At 43.1% G+C, this 26,393-nt stretch overlaps 1 protein-coding gene across 4 annotated transcripts in view; it reads left to right on the forward strand.

Annotated features, from left to right (window-relative positions):
- The window catches only part of eas (ethanolamine kinase 1), a 182,569-nt gene that overhangs the window by 93,776 nt on the left and 62,400 nt on the right, over window positions 1-26,393 (forward strand). For all 4 annotated transcript variants that reach the window (XM_068391264.1, XM_068391265.1, XM_068391263.1 and 1 more), the window contains one exon: window positions 7,036-7,130. In XM_068391264.1, the coding sequence (XP_068247365.1) occupies window positions 7,036-7,130 (95 nt within the window). The remainder of the gene's footprint in view (window positions 1-7,035; window positions 7,131-26,393) is intronic.

The following is a 26,393-nucleotide window of genomic DNA, read 5'->3' on the forward strand; positions in this document are numbered from 1 at the left end:
TCTCTCATAATGACTTTTGCTTATGTAATACCAATTTTCAATATTAAACTTACCCGATAATCATGTAGCTGTCAACTCCGTTGCCCGACAGAATTCTATGGAGGGATACGCCAGCTATCACAATACTAGAAGGGGGTGTACTTACCAGCGCCACCTGTGGCCAGGTACTCAAGTACTTCTTGTTGACACCTCCTCAATTATTCCTCTGTCGTGCTTCCGGCAAGACGTTCTGGGATACGCTTATGTTCTTGGAGTATTTTCACGACTTTGGTGAAGTATTTCTCTTTGATTTCGGCTGTCGCTTTACTGGAAACTTCTATATTAGCTTAGTTAGCTTTTGGAATTAATTTGATTAATTATGGTGACGAAGAGAGTATGAACTCTCTTTCACTTTTTAATGGCCGACCCTTCCCTTAGACGGAAGTGTTGGTGTCTAAGAGAGTATAGACTCTCTTTCTTAATTTTGCTTAACAAAAGTTATAGATTTATTTTATATCTCTCCGCCTCTTATAGGCCTCTTCGATTAACTTCCTTTTATTATAAACTTATTAAAATTAATTTTTATATTTGTTTATATTCGACCTTCCTAATAGTAGGCGGTCTTTTCTTGGTACCGAAGTTAATTAACATTGAGCCCGTCATTTTGGTTTTACCTGTTAACATATTATGCTATTTTAATGTCTTTGAAAGAATTTCTTTGATAGTCTCGTTCTGTTTTCAAAGTTGAACTAACGTTTTGTTTTGTCTCTGCAGTTGTTGACGTTCAGAACGTTCAACTTGCGCTCTATCGTTACGATAGAGAAAGAATTTTCACGGTTTCACGTTGCAGTAAGAGTAACCGTGTCTAGCGTTTTGTTCATTCTTTCTTAACTTAATGGTTTTAATCCTAATAAAGGAACTTTTCATTTTGGGAAATATTTCAGTTTTTTCCTTTAACAATAATATGTTTTAACGATATATATGATTGGGCTCTTCTCTCAGGTTCTAAGTCAAGAGAGAGAGAGAGAGAGAGAGATAGAGACGGAGGGAGAAAGAGGAGGATAAACGTTTCATTCAAGCGAGTAACGTTGTTATCGTTTTTGCTCTTCTCCCTAGTCTCTTTAGGGGAAGAAGGTAAACGTTTCTAGAGTGATCTAGTGTTTAGTCTCTTTCCAGCCACTGAATTATTTATCTTTCATTAGATTTTTCTGTTACATTGTAATTCTGTTTTCGCAATTACTAACTTTTGAGAAAGGATAGAATTGCGTGTTTCAGGTACAAACCACTTAAAGTTTCGAGTTCAGTGAAATAAGTGCAAACAGAAAATCAAAGTGATGAGTGATTAGCGCAAAGTGTGTCAGTGTTGTGCGTGAGGGTACTTCTGTGCGCGCCAGTCGTCCTCCCAGTCCGGGACCTCTTGCAAGCTCCCAAGCCCAGGGGAGAAGCAATGTCGAAGGGCAGAAGGGTTCAGCAGGCCTTGATCGGCGCACAAGAAGTATCCTCGGTGGTTGTGGGCGTGTCTTACCAAGACCGTCACTCCCACCCGCAGACGATTGAGCCCTTATTTTGCTCGTCTGCAGAAGAAATTTAGGGGAGAAAACGCTGGTCTCAGGTCTCAAGACCTCTTAAACGTAAAGTCCAGACCTATGCCAGACGTACGAAGTTAGAGTTCAACAACCCGGATGCAGTCATTGGGTTAGCTCTGACTCTCCTCAGTCATCAGTTGAATGCACTCCGCCTAAGAGGAGTAAGGTTCTGCCACAACAGAGCTCGACTGTTAAGGCTTTACCTCAGCCTACTGTAGTTTCTGCCGACCCCAAGTGGACTCTACTACAGTCCATGCAAGCACAGCTTTCGGACTTGATGCGTGAGTGTCGGGCTGAGAGTGTTGCGCCTCCGCCTCCCCCTACACTCCCTCCGCCTGCGCTCGCTCCGCCTGCGCTCGCTCCGCCTGCGCTCGCTCCGCCTGATCGCAGTACCACCTGCCAGGCGTACGATGTTGAGCCACGTTCTGAGTTTGCTGTTCCCAGTGGTGTTCAGCCTCCGCCTTCCTTAAGGCAACCTTTACAATGGGATCAGGAGGATTATACCTCTCTTCCTCCGCCTCCACTTGCTGCTCCACCAGTGATGCAACACTCGGTTGAGGTACAACAACCTCTCCCGTCCATGAGTCAGTCTCCTCAGCTCTCGCTGCAGCGAGCTCAACCCTCCTCAAGGCAAGCACCTCAACACCTTAGCCTTGCGCCTCAGGAGCCTCAACTTGCGAGATTTTTACTGCGTTCTGCGCAGCCACTACCTTTTCGCTCTCAGCTCACACCGCAGGAACCTCAACTCGTTCCTCAGGAACTTGCTACTGCGCATCCGCCAAACACTCAGCAAGCGCAACCCTTGAGTTCAGCCACTCATGCCAGGAGTCAGCCTCCTCCACCCATGCGCCTACCTTCTGCTACTTCCTTTGATCAGCCTTTGCAGACTGAGCCTCAGGTGTTCCCTCAACAGAGTCTTGAAGAGGAAACCACAACTATTGTTGTTCCAGCTCGTTCTGACTCTGCTGTTCAGCATTCCTTACCTCCATTTTCAAACCTTATGATAATGGAGGTTATTTGTATTACTTATAAAAATATATTTGTATTCCTGGCAATATATTTTTAACAATATCGCAAAATATGGCAAAAATATGAATCATGAGTTATGAATGTAAGGTATATATTATGTTGATATTAAAACCCCATGCAAGCATGCATAAAGCACTCTAGCACTGGTCATGGAATTTCTGAGAAATGTTAAACGCCATGCACACGCTCTGCTTACCTTACATGCTCTGCTTACAGCATGCTCTGCATACTACATGCTCTGCATACAGCATGCTCTGCATTCAGCATGCTCTGCATACAACATGCTCTACATACAGCATGCTCTGCATACAGCATGCTCTGCATACAACATGCTCTGCATACAGCATGCTCTGCATTCAGCATGCTCTGCATACAACATGCTCTGCATACAGCATGCTCTGCATTCAGCATGCTCTGCATACAACATGCTCTACATACAGCATGCTCTGCATACAGCATACTCTGCATACAACATGCTCTGCATTCCTTACCGCATGCTTCTCAGTCACACATCTTTGGTTGTTGCCAACTCACTAGACTGTCAAGCAGTTTCATAACGTTGCCTTCTAGTCTGCTGCTTTTGCACCAGTGAACCCTCACTGAGAGAACTTAGCTTTTCTAGGATATGGTCCCTGTAGATGAGAAAGTACTTTTCTCCCTCCTTCTGATATTCCCTTGAGGACTCTGTCATTTGGAGGGAGCCTTTAGCTGCATAGCCTCCTATGGACTTTTATTTAAGCATAATATGCTTCCAGGGAAGGTAATGGTTCCACTTCAGTCGCTAATCCCGTCTGTTACCACACCTGCTCCCATAGACCTTGAGCTGTGTTACAAGACATGCAGTCCAAGCTTAGTCCTTGTTAGAGGATTTTTTGTTTACGGAGTCAATGTGTCACGGGGAAGACGTTCAACAACCAACAGAAGTGACTTGTTGTGACGCAGTGCGGCAACCTCAGCAACCCGATAAGGAGTTTGTCTGTACGACCCAGACAGTCTAGACAGATTCGGGTTGTCACTGTACTTCCTCGCTTGCCCATGATTGACAGTTCACAGACTGTGCAGCAGTACCATGATCTTGTGTCCGGCTCCGTCAGACGACTGGCTTTTAAGAGCTCCCACAAGTCGTCGCTGTCTGGAGATTTTCAAATGGACTATGGATCTGACCAAGGAACTGGGCCTCCTGGTCAATTTTGAGGAGTCTCAGCTCGTCCCATCCCAGACCATTGTCTCCTTGGGTATGGATCTTCAGAGTCGAGCTTTTCGGACTTTTCCGTCGGCCCCAAGGATCTTCCAAGCCCTAGAATGCATCCAGAGCATGCTGAGAAGGAACCGATGCTCAGTCAGGTAGTGGATGAGTCTAACAGGGACACTTTCATCGCTGGCCCTGTTCATCGTGTTAGGGAGACTCCACCTCCCCCCCCTTCAGTATCATCTAGCTGCTCACTGGATAAAGGACATGACGCTAGAGACGGTCTCAGTTCCTGTTTCCGAAGAGAGGAGGTCTTCTCTCGCGTGGTGTAAGAACAGCTTTCTTCTCAAGGAAGTCTACCTTTGGCTGTTCAGAAACACGACCGCCGTCTCCTCTCGGACGCATCAGACACGGGCTGGGGTGCGACTTTGGACGGACAAGAATGCTCGGGAACATGGAATCAGGAGCAAAGGACACTTCACATCAATTGCAAGGAGTTGTTGGCGGTTATTCTGGCCTTGATAAACTTCAAGTCCCTCCAGCTTAACAAAGTGGTGGAGGTGGACTCTGACAACACCACAGCCCTGGCTTACATCTTCAAGCAGGGAGGGACTCTTTCGTGGAAGTTGTTCTAGATCGCAAGGGACCTACTCATCTGGTCTAAAGATCGAAAGCTAACTGGTAACGAGGTTCATTCAGGGCGGTATGAATGTCATGGCAGATCACCTCAGACGGAAGGGTCAGGTCATCCCCACAGAGTGGACCCTTCTCAAGAATGTTTGCACCAGACTTTGGGCCCTGTGGGGTCAGCCAACCATAGATCTGTTCACTACCTCGATAACCTAGAGACTCCTGTTGTATTGTTCTCCGATTCCAGACCCAGCAGCAGTTCACGTGGATGCTTTTCTGCTGGATTGGTTCCATCTCGACCTGTATGCATTCCCGCCGTTCAAGATTGTCAACAGGGTACTTCAGAAGTTCTCCTCTCACAAAGGGACACGGCTGACGTTGGTTGGCTCCGCTCTGGCCCGCGAGAGAATGGTTCTTAGAGGTACTGCAATGGCTGGTCGACATTCCCAGGACTCTTCCTCTAAGAGTGAACCTTCTAAGTCTACCTCACGTAAAGAAGGTACACCCAATCCTCCACGCTCTTCGTCTGACTGCCTTCAGACTTTCGAAAGACTCTCAAGAGCTAGGGGCTTTTCGAAGGAGGCAGCCAGAGCGATTGCCAAAGCAAGGAGAACATCCACTCTCAGAATCTATCAGTCTATAGGGGAAGTCTTCCGTAGCTGGTACAAGACCAATGCAGTTTTCCTCAACCAGTACCACTGTAACCCAGATTGCTGACTTCCTGTTATATCTAAGGAAAGTAAGATCCCTTTCAGCTCCTACGATCAAGGGTTACAGAAGTATGTTGGCAGCGGTTTTCCGCCACAGAGGCTTGGATCTTTCCACCAACAAAGATCTACAGGACCTCCCTAGGTCTTTTGAGACCTCAAAGGAACGTCGGTTGTCCACTCCAGGCTGGAATCTAGACGTGGTCCTAAGGTTCCTTATGTCATCAAGATTTGAACCTCTCCAATCAGCCTCTTTTTAGGACCTCACATTAAAAACTCTTTTCCTCGTGTGCTTGACAACAGCTAAAAGAGTAAGTGAGATCCACGCCTTCAGCAGGATCATTGTTTTCACATCTGAAACGGCTACATGTTCCTTGCAGCTCGGTTTTTGCTAAACGAGCTTCCTTCACGTCCTTGGCCTAAGTCGTTCGAGATCCCAAGCCTGTCCAACTTGGTGGGGAATGATCTGAAGAGAGTACTTTGCCCAGTTAGAGCTCTTAGGTACTATCTAAAAAGGTCTTAACCTTTACAAGGACAATCAGAAGCCTTATAGTGTGCTATCAAGAAACCTTCTTTTCCAAGTTCTAAGAACTCAGTTTCTTACTATTCAGGCTTCTGATTAGAGAAACACATTCTCATCTGAAGGAAGAAGACCTTGCTTTGCTGAAGGTAAGGACACATGAAGTGGGAGCTGTGGCTACTTCAGTGGCCTTCAAACAGAGCCATTCTCTGCAGAGTGTTATGGATGCAACCTATTGGAGAAGCAAGTCAGTGTTCGCATCATTCTATCTCAAAGATGTCCAGTCTCTTTACGAGTACTGCTACACCCTGGGACCATTCGTAGCAACGAATGCAGTAGTAGGCGAGGGCTCAGCCACTACATTCCCATAATCCCATAACCTTTTAACCTTTCTCTTGAATACTTTTTATGGGTTGTACGGTCGGCTAAGAAGCCTTCCACATCCTTGTTGATTTGGCGGGTGGTCAATTCTTTCTTGAGAAGCGCCGAGGTTAAAGGTTGTGATGAGGTCCTTTAGTATGGGTTGCAGCCCTGTATACTTTAGCACCTTTGAGTTGATTCAGCCTCCCAAGAGGAACGCTGCGCTCAGTAAGGAAGACGATCTTATTAAAGGCAGAGTAACGGTTCAAGTCGACTTCCTTACCAGGTACTTATTATTTCATTGTTATTGTGGATAACTGATTATATGAAATACGGGATACTTAGCTATCCTTTAATCTTGTACACTGGTTTTCACCCACCCCCCTGGGTGTGAATCAGCTACATGATTATCGGGTAAGTTTAATATTGAAAAATGTTATTTTTATTAGTAAAATAAATTTTTGAATATACTTACCCGATAATCATGATTTAATCGACCCTCCCTTCCTCCCCATAGAGAACCAGTGGACCGAGGAATAATTGAGGAGGTGTCAACAAGAAGTACTTGAGTACCTGGCCACAGGTGGCGCTGGTAAGTACACCCCCTTCTAGTATTGTGATAGCTGGCGTATCCCTCCATAGAATTCTGTCGGGCAACGGAGTTGACAGCTACATGATTATCGGGTAAGTATATTCAAAAATTTATTTTACTAATAAAAATAACATTTTTGTATTTTTGTCTATTATTTTGTCACTCCTTTTTCATGATGGAAGCTTGCAAAGGTGGATTGTATTATCTCTTATGAAGATTCCAACTTATTTGGAGTAAATTTTTTTTTCATATCAACTGTTTTAGAGCTTAGTTTTTAGACTTTCAAGACTTCCATGAACAGGTTAAAGAAACATTTATAAGTTTAATGTCATGTGAGTTTTATAAGGAATTTTCTTCTTTTTATCATTTTGAATGAGATTATTAAAGATGTACCACTCTTCAATGTTACCAGAAGTTTTAATATGACTCTTATTTTATAACAGGAGGGGGACCGGGAGAATCCAATGCTATTCCCTAAAATGAAACAGTTTTTTGATCTTCTACCCAGTAAATTTGAAGACCAAAGTAAACAAAAGAGGTAGGTTACCCAAGTATATGTGTCTAATAAGAATTCTGTAGAATTCAATTTCTTCAGGTTAATCCTTATTATTATCATTAGTAATTTAGTATCAAATTTTTGCTTTAGGGGGTTAGATATTAAATGATTTTTCAACTTCTAATTGATATTTCTATGAAGACTTTCATTCCAAGGTAAGTTTGCTGGTTCAATTGAACTGACCCTAATCCTGCATTGGCCTTTTTCAAATGGTTGCCCATAAGTTTGTATCGAAAAATAAAATCAAGCCTACCAGAGGCATGTTGTTGACCTCTGGACTCAACTTTAACCTACTGAGGCCTGTAATAAAAGTTTATAGCTTATGTCTATATAACTATGTGTGATTTGTAAAGACCTTTCATTAGCAAATGATTAATTCCAAAAGTGATTAGGGCAACTTGCATTATGCTTTAGTGATAATTGTGAATATGTAAGAATAGAAAGTCACAATGGTAATGTTGCAAAACTATTTTGAATTGTGCTTTTGTGGCAAGTGATAATCCATTACCAATACCATTCTCAGAAGATTATATGGTATCTAATTATGTAGCTTCATTTTGCACCTGGAAAACATATATTACAGTACAAGGTACTTATATTGTCACCTAAGAATACTTGTGGGCCTGACCAGGTTTTTATGATAGAAGTACAGTGTGCCTAAAGTTAGTTAGATAGGTGAAAGGAGTTTCATTACCACCATTTGTGGTATCTTGTTCATCTCAGGTGTGTATCATGACTTTTTAGTCATGTTTTTGAGTCCTCTAAGTGGGGTTATTTAATAGTACACTGTACTGTATATATTTTGGTAGTCAAGCATTCATGTATACAGTCGTCGTAAACTGTATCTGCTTTCTTTTCTCATGTCTCCTATTTTTACTTATTTACTTATTTAGATTTCTTATGGAAAATAGCAATTATCTGTTTGGCATTAAAAGGAAACACTACTTGCTGGGTGAAACAGGGAGATATTACTGAGTAAATAGACAAAACGCCTTTATTTATACACCTTCAAGGAACTCTTACTCTGCTTATACAGTACTGTATTATTATTATTATTATTATTATTATTATTATTATTATTATTATCATCATTATCATGCCCCCTGTGGCTGTGGGGGCATAAAAACAATTAGAATAGCGCCAACATTATCCCTGTGTGTCGTAAGAGGCAACTAAAAGGGACATCGACAAAGAGATGGAGCTGGGGGGAGAGTGACTGCTCCCCGCACTCTAGTTTTGGGGTGTTTGAATGTGCGTGGATGTAGTACGATAGAGAGTAAAAGATGTGAAATTGGAAGTATGTTTAGGAATAGAAGGATGGATGTACAGTGAACCCTCGCTACATCGCGGTTCGACCATCGCGGATTCACCACTTCGCGGATTTTTTCCATAACCCATATATATACAGTAATATATATATATATATATGTATGCATGTATTTATGTATATATGTAGGTATGTATATGTGTATACATATAAATATATATATATATACACACACACACATATATATATATATATATATATATATATATATATATATATATATATACGGTATATATATATATATATATATATCTATATATCTAAAGTAGGAAGATGTGATGTAGTTCTAAGGGAAAAGTATGGGAAATATGTCTGGGTAATAAGCAAAGCTCTACCTCCAGTTTGTTTCTACATTATGATCAGAGATAAATGTAAACAAAACATTGGTTGCCATTTTTTATCGTGCTTTTTAGCATGTTTAGGAAATGCACGATATAAAATCACCTTTAATATTTGTGCCTGTTTTAGTTTAGGGTACTGTAGTACATGCATTAAGTGTTCTGTACATTAAAGGGTAGTTTGTTAACAGTACTACGTACAAGGGAAGGTTTTAAAAGTCTGAATATACATGTTGAATAAATAGGTAAATATGGTGTCACTACTTCGCGGATTTTCACCTATCGCGGCCGCGACTGGAACCTATCTACCGCGATAAACGAGGGTTCACTGTATTGGCCTTGTGTGAGACGAAGATAAAAGGAAAGGGTAAGTGATGTTTGGTGAAATGTCTGGTAGAGTGTCTGGGATTGAAAGGGGAAGAGCGAGAGAGGGTGTGGCTTTATTGCTGAGTGAATGGATGACAGGTAAAGTAGTGGAATGGAAGGAGATATCATCTAGGTTAATGTGGGGAAGGGTTAGGTTGGGTAGGGAATGTTTGCCGTTTGTCAGTGCTTATGGGCCAGGTAGTGAGAAAAGTGAAGGAGAGCGGAATGAGTTCTGGAATGAATTAACTAGGTGTGTAGAAGGACTGGGTAGAAGGAATTATGTAGTTGTCATGGGTGACTTAAATGCTAGAGTGGGCGCTGGAGAGGTAGAAGGTGTCATTGGGAAGTATGGCGTACCAGGTGAAAATGAGAGTGGTGAGAGACTGGTAGATATGTTTGCTGAGCAAGAGATGGTGATAAGTAATAGCTTTTTTAAATATTAAACTTAGCCGGTGAATATATAATAGCTGACGTCTCCGACGGCTCGACAGATTCCAAAAACTCGCGAGCGATCGCCATGAAGGTTGCGGGTGTGCCCACCAGCGCCGACTATCGGCCAGATACCGCATATACTTGTAAACAGCTCCAGTTCTTCTCTGTCGGTCTTGTCGACAAGTTGGTTCCACTCGCTTTATGACCTCGAGTTTTCTACCGAATTGGTGAAGTACTTGGTTTTGGTTTTATTGCTTTCGCCGTGTTGGATTATTCAATACTATCTTCAAAAGAAATGCTTTTGAAAGGAGAGGAAAAGTGTTTTGCCCTTGCTCTTTTTTTTTTTTATCTCTGGTTTTTCCATTGAGTAAAGATGGCCGACCCTTCCCTCAGTGTACGGAAGTGTGTTTAAGGCTTTTAGTAATTATTTTATCACGTTATAAATTATTGTTGATATTTATAGATTTTCCTCTATATATTTTATATCTCACCCGCCTTTATTAGGCCTCTTCGATTAGCTTTCCATTTATACTAAACATCAAGATAAATTTTATGTTTTGTTTATATGCGGCCGTTACCTATTCCTTGTAGGTGGTCCTAACTTGGAAAACGAAGTTAAACAACGTTGAGCCCATTCAACTTTTATTTTTGTTAAGTTTAAATCAATTGCTCTGTAAGAGTTATGAAATGAATATTTTTTGGAAAATATTTTAAGAAATATATTCTTTGAATAGTCTTCGTGCTGTTTTTTTTTCAAAGATGAACTAACGTTTGGTTTATTTATGCTACGCAGTTTGCGCTCTATCGTTACGATAGAGAAAGAGAGAATCACGGTTTCACTTTGCAGAAATAGTAAATCGATTTTGACGTTTTGTTCATTCTTCTTTCAAACTGAAGTGTTTTAGATACTAATTTAAAGGAACTTGTTAATTTTCAATTTCTTAGTCCTTTCAGTTTTTTCCTTTGGTCAAATAACCTGTTTATTGACGAAGGGTGAGTGGGCAATTCTCTTGTGTGTGACAAGAGAGAGAGAGAGAGAGACGGAGGGAGAGAGAGAAAGAGAGAACGATCCGATCTTTATTCTCGTCCCAAGTCTCTGTTCAAGGAGTTTGGGAGCGAGTAACGTTGTTCTCGATTCAGTTTTTTTTTTTACTCTCGTCCCAAGTCTCTGTACGGGGAGAGAGGATAAAACGTTTTTACGTTTTTAGTTTTTATTCTCGTCCCAAGCCACTGTACGGTGAGAGATTGAAAACGTAGTCTTTAGTGAACTAGTGTTTAGTCTCTTCCCCAGTCACTGATCCTTTTTGACTTTATATATTTCCGTTTTATTCGATATATATGTTTACTGATTTTTGCATGTGTGTTTCATTTTGTACTAATGTGCTTACATTATACGACTCATTTCGCAATTATAACCTTTTGATGTAAGGGAGAATTGCGTGCTTCAGGTAGAAATCAGTTTTATTCATGCCTAATGTGAAATTATTGAAAAATACGATATCAGTGAAGTAAGTGCAAAAAACATGTTCTGTGTTGCGGAGGGTTCGTTTGTTCGTGCTTGTCGCTCCCCTAGTCCGAGACCTCTTTCAGGCTCCCCTGCACCAGGGAGAAGTAATGTCGTAGGACTTAAGGGGACGAGAGGCTTTAACTAACGTACAGACGTTCCCTCTTTGGTATCGGACGTTTCTCGTCAAGATCGCCCTTACCATAAGACGGGTGAGACTGTGTTCTCCACGTCATCCGAAGACTTTTCGCAAAAGAAACCTTGGCGCAAGGTTTCAAGACCCTTGAAGCGAAAGTCAGTCCCTTCAGGACAGGTCCAGCGTCCTGGCTGTGGCCATTGGGACAGCTCTGACCCTTTGCAGTCGTCGGAAGACTGTTTCGCCTATTAAACGCAAGCGTAACACGGGGTCCGAGGGTCGCGGTAAAGGCAATGTTTTTGCCAACACAGACGTTACCGTCGTCTCGGCCCGTTCCGACTCCCGTTGATCCTAAATGGGTTGTCCTGCAGGACATGCAGACTAAGCTTGCCTCCCTTATGGAGAAGTATGAGCAGGTTCACGATGAACCTTCGATTTCGAGTCGCCGTTACGCTTAACGAGACTCTGGCCGTCAGCCGCCCAAACGAGCATTTACTCGTCCGTTTGACGTTAGTGCTGACGTTTCTTGTACTTTGAAACGTAATGTCAGTAGTTTTTCACGTCGGTCACGTGACATGGATCCTCCCTCGCTGCAGTCTCGTGTTGACTTTCAGCCGCTGCCGCAGTCTCGTGTTGACGTTCAGCCGCTGCCGCAGTCTCGTGTTGACGTTCAGCCGCTGCCGCAGTCTCGTGTTGACGTTCAGCCGCTGCCGCCGCAGCCCCGACCGGACGTTCGCCGACCGGCTCAGTTGCCTCGACTTGACGTTGAGCGTCAATCACCGCAGTCGAAGGTTGTTTTGCCTGCTCAGTCTATGCAGTCAAGGCAGTTCCAATGTAACGTCGAGCGTCAATCAACTTCAGTTGTTGTTGTTGGTCAGTCACAAGGATTTCAGTCCTTTCAGCAGCGGCGTGACGTCGCTTCCTCTACTGCTACTGCTGCTCCTTTGCTTGTTGACATTGCCTGTCAAGCGTTGCCGCCGCGGCAGGTCTCTCCTTTTCATGAGACTCGGCAATTGTCGGACGAGGTTCCTTCAGATGAGGAAGTTGCTGATCCTTCTCCTACTGATATTCCTTTGGGGACTTTGTCAGACGGAGAGGAGCCTAAAGCTGCTCAGCCCTCTATGGACTTTAAAAAAATCATGCTGATTTTTAAGGATCTTTGTCCGGACCATTTTGTAACTGCTGCTCCTCGTTCGCCTTCGTCAGAGTTTACACTAGGCCTAGCTACTTCGAAGCCGTTGTTTTCTAAGCTAGTGCTCTCTCGCTCTTCTAAGAGAGCTTTACGTTTGCTAGGCGACTGGTTGATCACCAGGAGGAGTTTGGGGGAGACAGCCTTTGCTTTCCCTCCTTTTAAACTGGCTTATAGAGCGAGCATCTGGTATGACACGGGAGAAGTTCTCGGCTTGGGAGTTCCTGCCTCTGCCCAGGGAGACTTCTCAAGCCTCATAGACTCTCCCCGTCGCCTGGCCATGAGACGCTCCAAGATTTTATGGTCGGCTTCAGAGCTAGACCATCTCCTGTTAGGAGTTTTTCGAGCGTTTGAAGTTATGCTGTACAATTATGTCATGCATGAACAAGGCTATCAGGGATGGCTCCAATGATCTGACAGCCACGTTCTCTGCAGGAACAAGGCTATCAGGGATGGCTCCAATGATCTGGCAGCCACGTTCACTGCAGGAGTACTTAAGATGTAAGTGCGCTCAATGTGTTCATTGTCAAGACAAACTTCACGATGAAGACTACCAAATCTGTCTTGGCAGCAGTAAGGGAAGGCGACTGGATGGTCTCTCTCGACCTTCAGGATGCATACTTCCACATCCCGATTCATCCAAACTTTCAACAACATCTGAGGTTTGTGGACGGGAAAGTAATGTACCAATGTCGAGCACTGTACTTCGGCCTCATTCCTGCTCCTCTTGTTTTTACAAGGCCCTTGCAAAATGTAGCAAGCTTTCTACATTTTTTGAGGATTCAGAGCCTCCCTTTATTTTGACGACTGGCTAATCAGGGCGTCGTCATTATATCGCTGTCTGGAGAGCCTCTAATGGACATTAGACCTAACCAAGGAGCTAGGTCTCATAGTGAACGTAGAGAAGTCGTAACTTACAGTACCCCATCCCAGACTATTCTTTATTTGGGAATGGAGATACAGTGTCTGATTTTTCGGGCCTTTTCGTCTCCCACAAGAATGGAACAAGCTCTGTTAAAAGTCCTTCACTTGCAAGAGAAAAACAGTTGCTCTGTAAGAGTTTGAACTAGCCTCGTGGGAACTCTTTCATCGCTGGAGTAGTTTATCTCTCTGGGGAGACTCAACCTATGCCCTCTCCAATTTCACCTAAACCATTGGAACAAGGAGAAGGGCTTAGAGAGTATCTCTTTCTCAATCTCCAACTCAGTCTAGACATGTCTGACTTGGTGGGACAGCAACATCAGACTTCGAGAAGGTCTTTCTCTTGCGATCAAGAACCCAAACCATATGTTGTTTTCAGATGCATCGGATTTGGGTTAGGGAGCTCCACTGGACAGTCTGGAATGCTCGGGTCTTTGATCCACGGATCAGAAGGAACTCCATTTAAGGCAAGTAACATCTCTCCTTTGGCGAGATTTGTGCAAGGAAAAATGAATGTCTTGGCGGACGGCCTCAGCAGAAGAGGACAAGTCATCTCCATGGAGTGGACGTTGCATAAGACTGTGTGCGAGAAGCTATGGATGACATGGGGTCAACCCACCATAGATCTTTTTGCAACTTCTCTGACAAAGAGGCTCTCGACTTACTGCTTTCCAGTTCCAGATCCAGAGGCAGCCCACATAGACGCTCTCCTGCTGGACTGGTCTCACCTGGCCGTTTATGCCTTTCCACCTTTCAAGATCCTAAACAAGGTGCTGCAGAAGTTCACCTCTCACGAAGGGACCAGGTTGACATTGGTTGCTCCACTCTGGCCCGCGAGAGAGTGGTTCACAGAGGTACTTCAATGGCTGGTAGACGTTCCAAGGAGTCTGTCTTTAAGGATGGATCTCTTACGGCAGCCCCTCGTAAGGAGTCTTCATCAAAGCCTCCCCGCGCTTCGTCTGACTGCCTTCAGACTATCGAAAGACTCGCAAGAGCTCGAGGATTTTCGAAGGAGGCAGCCAGAGCGATTGCGAGGGCTAGGAGAGCATCTACCATCAAGGTCTACCAGTCGAAGTGGGAGGTCTTTAGAGACTGGTGCAAGTCATCATCCATTTCCTCTTCCAGTACCTCTGTAGCCCAAATTGCAGACTTTCTCCTGCATCTGAGAAATGTTCGCTCCCTCTCTGCTCCCACTATTAAGGGCTACAGGAGCATGTTGGCTTCTGTGTTCAGACATAGAGGCTTAGATCTGTCCATATTAAAGATCTCCAAGATCTCCTTAAGTCCTTCGAGACCTCTAAGGAGCGTCGTATGGCAACTCCTGGGTGGAACTTAGACGTGGTCCTAAGGTTCCTAATGTCCGACAGGTTTGAGCCATTACATTCAGCCTCTCTGAAGGATCTCACCCTCAAGACGCTTTTTTTGGTGTGCTTGGCTTCGGCTAAAAGGGTCAGTGAGATCCATGCCTTTAGTAAAAACATCGGCTTCTCTACAGATAAAGCCACATGTTCGCTTCAGCTTGGTTTCTTGGCCAAAAATGAACTGCCTTCTCGTCCTTGGCCTAAATCTTTTGATATACCTTGCCTATCAGAGATCGTAGGCAACGAGGTTGAAAGAGTACTGTGTCCAGTTAGAGCTCTTAAGTTCTATTTAGCTCGTACCAGATCCTTACGAGGTGGATCTGAGGCCTTATGGTGCTCCGTTAAGAAGCCCTCATTGCCTATGTCTAAAAATGCTTTATCGTATTTTATTAGATTTTTAATCCGAGAGGCTCATTCTCACTTAAGTGAAAAAGATCGTTGTTTACTTAAGGTCAAGATGCACGAAGTAAGAGCGATAGCAACTTCCGTGGCTTTTAAGCAAAACAGATCTCTGCGAAGTATTATGGACGCGACCTTTTGGAGGAGCAAGTCGGTGTTCGCTTCATTTTACTTAAAAGACGTCCAGACTCTTTATGAGGACTGCTACACACTGGGTCCATTCGTTGCAGCGAGTGCAGTAGTGGGTGAGGGTTCTACCACTGCATTCCCTTAATCCCAATATCCTTTTAATCTTCTCTTGAAATGTTTTTAATCTTGTCTTGGGTTGTACGGAAGACTGAGAAGTCTTTCGCATCCTTTTTGATTTGGCGGGTGGTCAAATGTCGTTTCTTGAGAGCGCCCAGATTAAGGGTTTTGATGAGGTCCTGTTGTATGGGTGGTCGCCCTGGATATAACAGCTCCTGGGAGTCTTTCAGCATCCTGAGAGGATGGCTGGGCTTCGTGAGGAAAGCGGACTAATAAGGCAGAGTAATCGTCAGAGTCAGCTTCCTTACCAGGTACCTATATTTAATTGGGTTTTGTTATGATATAATTGTCAAAAACTCTAAGCATATACACCTTTATTGTATTAATACTGGTCTCTACCCACCACCATGGGTGTGAATCAGCTATTATATATTCACCGGCTAAGTTTAATATTTAAAAATGATATTTTGATTATAAAATAAATTTTTGAATATACTTACCCGGTGAATATATAAATTAAAGGCCCTCCCTTCCTCCCCGATAGAGACCTAGGGGACTGAGAAGAACTGGAGCTGTTTACAAGTATATGCGGTATCTGGCCGATAGTCGGCGCTGGTGGGCACACCCGCAACCTTCATGGCGATCGCTCGCGAGTTTTTGGAATCTGTCGAGCCGTCGGAGACGTCAGCTATTATATATTCACCGGGTAAGTATATTCAAAAATTTATTTTATAATCAAAATATCATTTTCAAAAAGAAAGATAAAAATAAGTATACATGGGTAAGAGTGGCAAATGGAAGAGTAGTAGAAAGGGCATTAATGGATTATGTGTTGATAACTAAAAGAATGTTTGGAAGATTGAAAGACGTGCACGTGTTTAGGGGTATGGCTAACGGTATGTCTGATCATTTTTTGGTTGAAAGAAAATTAGTTGTAGCAAAAGAGTGGGGGAATAGAGTAGGTGGATGTAAAAGGGAGCTTGTGAGGGTTGAAGAGCTAATAAAACCGGGGGTATAAAGTGAATATCAGGAAAGGTTGAAAATGACATATGACAAAGTGAAAGTAAGAGAAACTGGCAATTTAGAGGAGGAGTGGAAGTTAGTAAAAGAAAATTTTGTTGGGATTGCAAGTGATGTGTGTGGCAAGAAGGTTGTTGGAGGCAGCATGAGGAAGGGCAGTGAATGGTGGAATGAAGGAGTGAAGGTAATAGTGGAAGAGAAAAAGAGGGCTTTTGAAGAATGGCTACAGAGTAATAGTATAGAGAAGTATGAAAAATATAAAGAGAAAAATGTGGAAGTAAAGCGCAAGGTACGTGAGGCAAAGAGGGCAGCTGACCTGAGGTGGGGTCAGGGATTGGGTCATTCACAGGAAGAGAATAAGAAGAAGTTTTGGAAAGAAGTGGAGAGAGTAAGGAAGGCTGGCTCAAGAATTGAAGAGACAGTGAAAGATGGAAATGGAAGGTTGTTAAAAGGAGAGGAGGCAAGGAAAAGATGGGCGGAATATTTTGAAAGTTTACTGAATGTTGAGGATAATAGGGAGGCAGATAATAGTGGGGCTGAGACAGGGATGTGTGATGTTGCCATGGTTGTTTAACTTGTATGTTGATGGAGTGGTGAGAGAGGTGAATGCTCGAGTGCATGGACGAGGATTAAAACTGGTAGACGAGAATGACCATGAATGGGAGGTAAATCAGTTGTTGTTTGCGGATGATACTGTACTGGTTGCAGACACAGAAGAGAAGCTTGGCCGATTAGTGACAGAATTTGGAAGAGTGTGTGAGAGAAGGAAGTTGAGAGTTAATGTGGGTAAGAGTAAGGTTATGAGATGTACGAGAAGGGAAGGTGGTGCAAGGTTGAATGTCATGTTGAATGGAGAGTTACTTGAGGAGGTGGATCAGTTTTAAGTACTTGGGGTCTGTTGTTGCAGCAAATGGTGGAGTGGAAGCAAATGTACATCAGAGAATGAATGAAAGTTGCAAAGTGTTGGGGGCAGTTAAGGGAGTAGTAAAAAATAGAGGGTTGGGCATGAATGTTAAGAGAGTTCTATATGAGAAAGTGATTGTACCAACTGTGATGTATGGATTGGAGTTGTGGGGAATGAAAGTGATGGAGAGACAGAAATTGAATGTGTTTGAGATGAAGTGTCTAAGGAGTATGGCTGGTGTATCTCGAGTAGATAGGGTTAGGAACGAAGTAGTGAGAGTGAGAACGGGTTTAAGAAATGAGTTAGCAGCTAGAGTGGATATGAATGTGCCGAGGTGGTTTGGCCATGTTGAGAGAATGGAAAATGGCTGTCTGCTAAAGAAGGTGATGAATGGAAGAGTTGATGGGAGAAGTACAAGAGGAAGGCCAAGGTTTGGGTGGATGGATGGAGTGAAGGAAGGTCTGGGTGGTAGGAGGATAGATGTGAGAGAGGCAAGAGAGCGTGCTAGAAATAGGAATGAATGGCGAGCGATTGTGACAGAGTTCTGGTAGGCCCTGCTGCTTCCTCCGATGCCTTAGATGACCGTGGAGGTAGCAGCAGTAGGGGATTCAGCATTATGAAGCTTCATCTGTGGTGGATAACGGGGGAGGGTGGGCTGTGGCTCCCTAGCAGTACCAGCTGAACTCAGTTGAGTCCCTTGTTAGGCTGGGAGGAACGTAAAGAGTAGAGGTCCTCTTTTTTTTGTTTTTGTTTTATTTGTTGATGTCGGCTATCCCCCAAAATTGGGGGAAGTGCCCTGGTATATGTATGTATGTATCATTATCATTATTATTATTATTATTATTATTATTATTATTATTATTATCATTATTATTATCATTATTGTTATTATTATTATTATTATTATTATTATTATTATTATTATTATTATTATTAGGTTGGGTTTTTGCATGTATTGTACCAATATACAAGGATAAGGGAGATGTGCATGAGTTTTGTAATTCAAGGGGTATTAGTTTGTTGAGTGTAGTTGGAAAAGTGTATGGTAGAGTACTGATTAATAGGATTAAGGATAAAGCAGATAATGCAATCTTAGAAGTACAGGGTGGTTTTAGAAGAGGTAGGGGTTGTATGAATCAGAATTTTACAGTTAGGCAGATTGCGAGAGATATTTAGCAAAAGGTAAGGATGTGTATGTTGCGTTTATGGATCTGGAGAAAGCGTATGATGAGTTAATAGGGAAGCAATGTGGAATGTGATGAGGTTATATGGAGTTGGTGGAAGGTTGTTGCAAGCAGTGAAAAGTTTCTACAAAGCTAGTAAAGCTTGTGCTAGGATAGAAATGAATTGAACGATTGGTTTCCAGTGAGAGTGGGACTGAGACAGGGATGTGTGATGTCACCGTGGTTGTTTAACTTGTATGTTGATGGAATGGTGAGAGAGGTGATTGCTCGAGTGTTTAGACGAGGATTGAAACTGGTAGACGAGAATGACCATGCATAGGAGGTAATTCAGTTGTTGTTTGCGGATGATACTGTACTGGTTGCAGACGTGGAAGAGAAGCTTGGCCGATTAGTGACAGAATTAGGAAGGGTGTGTGAGAGAAGGAAGTTGAGAGTTAATGTGGGTAAGAGTAAGGTTATGAGATGTACGAGAAGGGAAGGTGGTGCAAGGTTGAATGTCATGTTGAATGGAGAGTTACTTGAGGAGGTGGATCAGTTTTAAGTACTTGGGGTCTGTTGTTGCAGCAAATGGTGGAGTGGAAGCAAATGTACATCAGAGAATGAATGAAAGTTGCAAAGTGTTGGGGGCAGTTAAGGGAGTAGTAAAAAATAGAGGGTTGGGCATGAATGTTAAGAGAGTTCTATATGAGAAAGTGATTGTACCAACTGTGATGTATGGATTGGAGTTGTGGGGAATGAAAGTGATGGAGAGACAGAAATTGAATGTGTTTGAGATGAAGTGTCTAAGGAGTATGGCTGGTGTATCTCGAGTAGATAGGGTTAGGAACGAAGTAGTGAGAGTGAGAACGGGTTTAAGAAATGAGTTAGCAGCTAGAGTGGATATGAATGTGCCGAGGTGGTTTGGCCATGTTGAGAGAATGGAAAATGGCTGTCTGCTAAAGAAGGTGATGAATGGAAGAGTTGATGGGAGAAGTACAAGAGGAAGGCCAAGGTTTGGGTGGATGGATGGAGTGAAGGAAGGTCTGGGTGATAGGAGGATAGATGTGAGAGAGGCAAGAGAGCGTGCTAGAAATAGGAATGAATGGCGAGTGATTGTGACAGAGTTCTGGTAGGCCCTGCTGCTTCCTCCGATGCCTTAGATGACCGTGGAGGTAGCAGCAGTAGGGGATTCAGCATTATGAAGCTTCATCTGTGGTGGATAACGGGGGAGGGTGGGCTGTGGCTCCCTAGCAGTACCAGCTGAACTCAGTTGAGTCCCTTGTTAGGCTGGGAGGAACGTAAAGAGTAGAGGTCCTCTTTTTTTTGTTTTTGTTTTATTTGTTGATGTCGGCTATCCCCCAAAATTGGGGGAAGTGCCCTGGTATATGTATGTATGTATCATTATCATTATTATTATTATTATTATTATTATTATTATTATTATTATTATTATCATTATTATTATCATTATTGTTATTATTATTATTATTATTATTATTATTATTATTATTATTATTATTAGGTTGGGTTTGTGCATGTATTGTACCAATATACAAGGATAAGGGAGATGTGCATGAGTTTTGTAATTCAAGGGGTATTAGTTTGTTGAGTGTAGTTGGAAAAGTGTATGGTAGAGTACTGATTAATAGGATTAAGGATAAAGCAGATAATGCAATCTTAGAAGTACAGGGTGGTTTTAGAAGAGGTAGGGGTTGTATGAATCAGAATTTTACAGTTAGGCAGATTGCGAGAGATATTTAGCAAAAGGTAAGGATGTGTATGTTGCGTTTATGGATCTGGAGAAAGCGTATGATGAGTTAATAGGGAAGCAATGTGGAATGTGATGAGGTTATATGGAGTTGGTGGAAGGTTGTTGCAAGCAGTGAAAAGTTTCTACAAAGCCAGTAAAGCTTGTGCTAGGATAGAAATGAATTGAACGATTGGTTTCCAGTGAGAGTGGGACTGAGACAGGGATGTGTGATGTCACCGTGGTTGTTTAACTTGTATGTTGATGGAATGGTGAGAGAGGTGATTGCTCGAGTGTTTAGACGAGGATTGAAACTGGTAGACGTGAATGACCATGCATAGGAGGTAATTCAGTTGTTGTTTGCGGATGATACTGTACTGGTTGCAGACGTGGAAGAGAAGCTTGGCCGATTAGTGACAGAATTAGGAAGGGTGTGTGAGAGAAGGAAGTTGAGAGTTAATGTGGGTAAGAGTAAGGTTATGAGATGTACGAGAAGGGAAGGTGGTGCGAGGTTGAATGTTGAATGGAGAGTTACTTGAGGAGGTGGGTCAGTTTAAGTACTTGGGGTCTGTTGTTGTAGCAAATGGTGGAGTGGAAGCAAATGTACATCAGAGAATGAATGAAGGATGCAAAGTGTTGGGGGCAGTAAAGGGAGTAGTAAAAAATAGAAGGTTGGGCATGAATGTAAAGAGAGTTCGGTATGAGAAAGTGATTGTACCAACTATGATGTATGGATCGGAGTTGTGGGGAATGAAAGTGACAGAGAGACAGAAATTGAATGTGTTTGAGATGAAGTGTCTAAGGAGTATGGCTTGTGTATCTCAAGTAGATAGGGTTAGGAACGAAGTAGTGAGGGTGAGAATGGGTGTAAGAAATGAGTTAGCAGCTAGAGTGGTTATGAATGTGTTGAGGTGGTTTGGCCATGTTGAGAGAATGGCAAGTGGCTGTCTGCTAAAGAAGGTGATGAATGGTAGAGTTGATGGGAGAAGTACAAGAGGAAGGCCAAGGTTTGGGTGGATGGATGGAGTGAAGGAAGGTCTGGGTGATAGGAGGATAGATGTGAGAGAGGCAAGAGAACATGCTAGAAATAGGAATGAATGGCGAGCGATTATGACGCTGTTCCAGTAGGCCCTGCTGCTTCCTCCGGTGCCTTGGATGACCGCGGAGGTAGCAGCAGTAGGGGATTCAGCATTATGAAGCTTTATCTGTGGTGGATAATATGGGAGGGTGGGGTGTGCCACCCTAGCAGTACCAGCCGAACTCGGTTGAGTCCCTTGTCAGGCTGGGAGGAACATAAAGAGGAGACGTCCCCATTTTTGTTTCATTTGTTTGATGTCGGCTACCCCCCAAAATTGGGGGAAGTGCCTCGGTATATGTATGTATGTGATTACTACTTGCTAAGCCACAACCCTAGTTAGAAAAGCAGGATGCTATAATCCCAGGGGCCCAAACAGGGATAACAGCCCAGTGAGGAAAGGAAACAAGGAAAAATAAAATGGTTTAAGAACAGCAACAACACCAAAATAAATATTTCATTTATAAACTAACGGGGGAGGGTGGGCTGTGGCACCCTAGCAGTACCAGCCAAACTCGGTTGAGTCCCTTGTCAGGCTGGGAGGAACGTAGAGAGGAGAGGTCCCCCTTTTTTGTTTCATTTGTTTGATGTCGGCTACCCCCCAAAATTGGGGTAAGTGCCTTGGAATATGTATGTATAAACTATACAAACTTTAACAAAACAGAGGAAGAGAAATAAGATAGAATAGTGTGCCCGAGTGTACCCTCAAGCAAGAGAACTCTAACCCAAAACAGTGGAAGGCCATGGTACAGAGTCTATAGCACTATCCAAGACTAGAGAACAGTGGTTTGATTTTGGAGTGTCCTTCTCCTAGAAGAGCTGCTTACCACAGATAAAAGAGTCTCTTCTACCCTTACCAAGAGGAAAGTGGGCACTGAACAATTACAGTGCAGTAGTTAACCCCTTGGGTTAAGAAGAATTGTTTGGTAATCTTTGTGTTGTCAGGTGTCTGAGGACAGAGTAGAATATGTAAAGAATAGGCCAGACTATTCGGTGTGTATGTGTAAGCAAAGGGAAAATGAACCGTAACCAGTGGAAAGGATCCAATGTAGTACTATCTGGCCAGTTAAAGGACCGCATAGCTCTGAAGCGGTAGTATTTCAACGGTGGCTGATGCCCTAGCCAACCTACTACCTACATTTATAATTTCAAGTTAACTCTTTAAGGCAGTGACATGCTTTCCCCTTGATGAATGTGCTCTGTATATATACGGCATGTTAAATATTTTTTTCATAGTACTATACTGTAGTTTTAGAGGACAAAAGATATCTACCCCTCTGATTGGTAATATTTCAATGGGAGAAAGATACCAAGGACTATCATTCATTAATAATTTCAAAGCAGAACTCATATGTGCAGAGATGAAATAGTGAATTTCTAATAAATGTGCAGTTGATGTTATAGTAAAAATTATCTACCATGTAATGCTAGCCCTAAACCCCTACTATGTCAGGGTCATCATTTGAAGTTAATTGCTTATCACTGATTTTGCAAAATTAGTTGATTTGGATCTTTCACTTTCATTAATTTTAGAAAGGCCCTTTTTTACCAAGTTGTAATAAAAGGTTAGGTTGTTATCCAAAGGAAACATATTACCCTAAGAAATAACCAATGAATATTTACAAAAAAATAAAATTATTATGAATCATAAAGTATTACTGCCAATTGATTTTGTAAAATCATCTACTCATGTACAGCAGATTATGTTTGCAACCTAATGAATGCTTGTGTTTAATTCAATGGAGAAAGTTACCAGAAAAGGATACTGTAATTGCTGGTAGATATCGTCAAGTACAGTATGTTCATCATTTTCAGTTAAAACAAAAGACTGTCTTATAGCTGTGTAGACTGGTATTTCCTGCTGATTTTCACTGATATTTACCACATTATAATACATTCATAAAATTTAATACTTTACAATCGATTTTGTATTTGTTGCGATTACAATCAGCTGATTTAGTTTCAACTACAGAGGATGGTGGGACTAAGCTTAAGTAATAGAGAAATCTTTAAAATAATTGGTTACAGACTGCTCAAGACAGTATGGGCTATGTATAGTTTCCATTGTATGTATTCTTATTCTAAAGAGTATGAATAGACTTGATGAACTGTTGTTATGCTTAATCTAAACAAAAAATTTATGTTCAGACACATGATGCTGTTATACCTTCAAGATTTAAAAATGTGCTGTGTGTTTTAGCTGCAATTATTCTGGCATTGCAGTGATTTAAAGATTTAACATAAAGACTATGTTGAATCACTTTTATGATAATTTATGGAAGTTTATGTTCAGTTTATACCAGTGCTTCAATTTGAGGCTACAGTATTCTATCATGACTTCTCATTTAGTGTTTTTCATAATAAAGCATCAAGATGCAGTCCTTATTATATGAGATTTTGATATTAACAACTGAAGATATATCATAAAAGATAGTTTGATTTGAGATAGAGCAGTAGGAAAATGATGGGTAGGCCTGTGATCCTGATATCCCTTCAGAATATTAAAATTATATGTGTAGACCTATGGTTCTATCAATGTATTTCTTCAGGATATTAGAATTTGATGTGTGGGCTTAATCTCATTATAAGATTGACATTTGATATGTAAGCCTATGGCGAATTATTTCCCCAGCATCAAAACCGACTAAAGTATATTAGTAATTTTTGTTCCAACGCTAATACAAACCCTTTTGCTCTTTATTAGGGAATATACTCTTGGCAAAGCTGGAAGACTAGCCATGAAACTTTTAACGAGGTGTAACTACCCCACCGCTGGTTTCTGAGGAGAGGGGATAGTACTGGCTACCCTGCTCACATACACCTGTGTTATCTCGTCACTTTTCCGTTTGACCAATCTTTTTTCTTTGCCTTTTTTATTTCAGGTGTGATTGTTTCTTCATCTAGGCCGATAAAAACTTGTCCTGGACCTGAGGGGTGGAAATGTAGCACCTTGGTGCCTCCGGTCGAAACCGCCCCACTTTCCCTTCCTGTCTGGCCTGCAAAGGACATTTGTGTACACAGGAGGATACCTGCGTTGAATGCTGGGAGTGGTTATCCTCCCAGCGGGAGGGGTTTGGTAAAAGGCGGAAGAAGAAGACAAAGAGGGATTCATCTCCTTCTGGGTCACCCTTGAAGTGGAAGAAACTTCGGCCTTCTACTTCTACCTCTTGATCTCTGCCCGAAGCTCCTCCTCAATCACCCTATGTGGGGGATCGATCAAGTAGGAGTGGTAACCTATTAATGCTTGGACAATCCATAGTGGAGGACTCCTCCACTTCCCTCTTCCTTAGGTGACTCTTTTACAGTTGACGATGTATTCCAGCTGTGGCTGTCCTTGGGAGTCGCTGGTACCCCGTCGAAGTAATACTAATAATAGGGCCACAGAGGAAGTGTACACTGGCTTCCTCAGAGGTGAACTTGGTTCTCCTCTTAGAGGCTCCGAAGGTAATGCACTGGCGAAGTCTCCAGTGGCCCTTCCTGTGGAAGTCTCTGCTTCTGCACCGTCACTGGCTTCACCGCCTTGGCCTGCGGCAGTTCCAGATCAGTGACCTGACGATAGTGCTCTCCCTCACTCTGAGTTTGCTCAGCCGGTGGAGGGAAGGCAAAGTGCGAAGCCTGTTCCTGCTACTTACGGTGGACACCTTTCTCGTTTGCGAGTTCGGTCCTTCCCCAGAGTGGTCTCCGCCATGCGAGGTTAAGAGAAGGTTATTGGATTCGTCCATGCCTTTCTCTAGTCCCTTGGAGCATGAGGATGAGGTAGCTCACAAGCTGGGTGCAGCTGCAATACCTCGCCAGCGAGTTTGACGCTTGTAGTGACCATCCTTCTTTATTCACCCTTCCAGTTTGTCTCGCCGACCAGAGTTGTCTAGCCGACCAGAGTTGTCTAGCCGACCAGAGTTGTCTAGCCCAGCTGACTTTTCTTGCCTAGCAGACTCGCCTCGCCAAGTTTCTGCTTCAGATTTTCACAGAAGCACTCGTCACATTCCGGAGGGAGTCCTGACGATCAATGCAACACCGCAGACTTCAGGTGAGTGATCTTTACGTTATCAGAGAGATCTCGGCGACAACGATTAGTGTTCTCCACCTCTAGCTCGCAGCGCTGACAGCAGAGATTACCAACGCGATCCGGAGCGATCGCTTAAACATCGTTTGGTATCATCCAGATGATACTACTCATCAGCTCACGACCAAAGTCCAGCTCTCACTCAGGTTCCAGCTCACGACCAGGTTCCAGTTTGCAAATGGCTTCCAGCTCCCGACCAGGTTCCAGTTCTTGACCAGGTTCCAGTTCGTGACCTGGTTCCAGTTTGCGACTGCGCTTCTCCTCGTGATGTCTTCTCTACTTGTGATTACCTGTTAGCTTATGATCGCCCATCAGGTCATCACCACACTTCAGCTCGTGATCCCACTTCAGCTCGTTACCTCAATTTAGCTCGCGATTGCGATAGCGCTTCAGCTCGTGGTGTTACTTCAGCTCGTTATGATGCTTCAGCTCGCGGCTTCACGTAAGCTCGTTATGACGCTTCAGCTCGCGTCTTCATGTCAGCTCGTTATGACGCTTCAGCTCGCGGCTTCACATCAGCTCGTTATGACGCTTCAGCTCGCGGCTTCAAGTCAGCTTCAGCTTGCAAGAGCGCTTCAGCTCCTGGTCAGCCAGGAGCTCGCAGCAGCGTAGCATTGGGTAACAGCGTTTTGTCCCGCAACCATGGGACATCACATGAATATACAACGACTCGCGACCACACAGCAACATGCAGCAACTCAGCAGCCTGTGAGCACATTCAGGAGATTTCCCCCTCGCTATTCCATATCCACCAGGTTAGGCGAGTGTGATCGCCGAGAACGTTGACAGCTGTCCACCCACGATCTCCGACTCATTCCTCTAAGTTGGAAGGCGACAGTATGCTAGTGCGCATATAAGGTAAGCGCAAGCACTCTTCCCCGCACGAGGACAGACTTTACAACAGACGATCTCTGGTTCGGGAACTCCTTCAAGGGGTTTCGACAGCCATCCTGTCATTCGATAAGGACATGCTCTGTTTTAAGAAGTTGTTAAGGGTACTTAAGCTGGTTATCAGCTCTTCACAGGCTCTTGCAGGTAAGGAGCAGGTACCTCT

Source organism: Palaemon carinicauda, chromosome 17 (genome assembly GCF_036898095.1).
Source record: "Palaemon carinicauda isolate YSFRI2023 chromosome 17, ASM3689809v2, whole genome shotgun sequence".
NCBI classification, from domain to species: domain Eukaryota; kingdom Metazoa; phylum Arthropoda; class Malacostraca; order Decapoda; family Palaemonidae; genus Palaemon; species Palaemon carinicauda.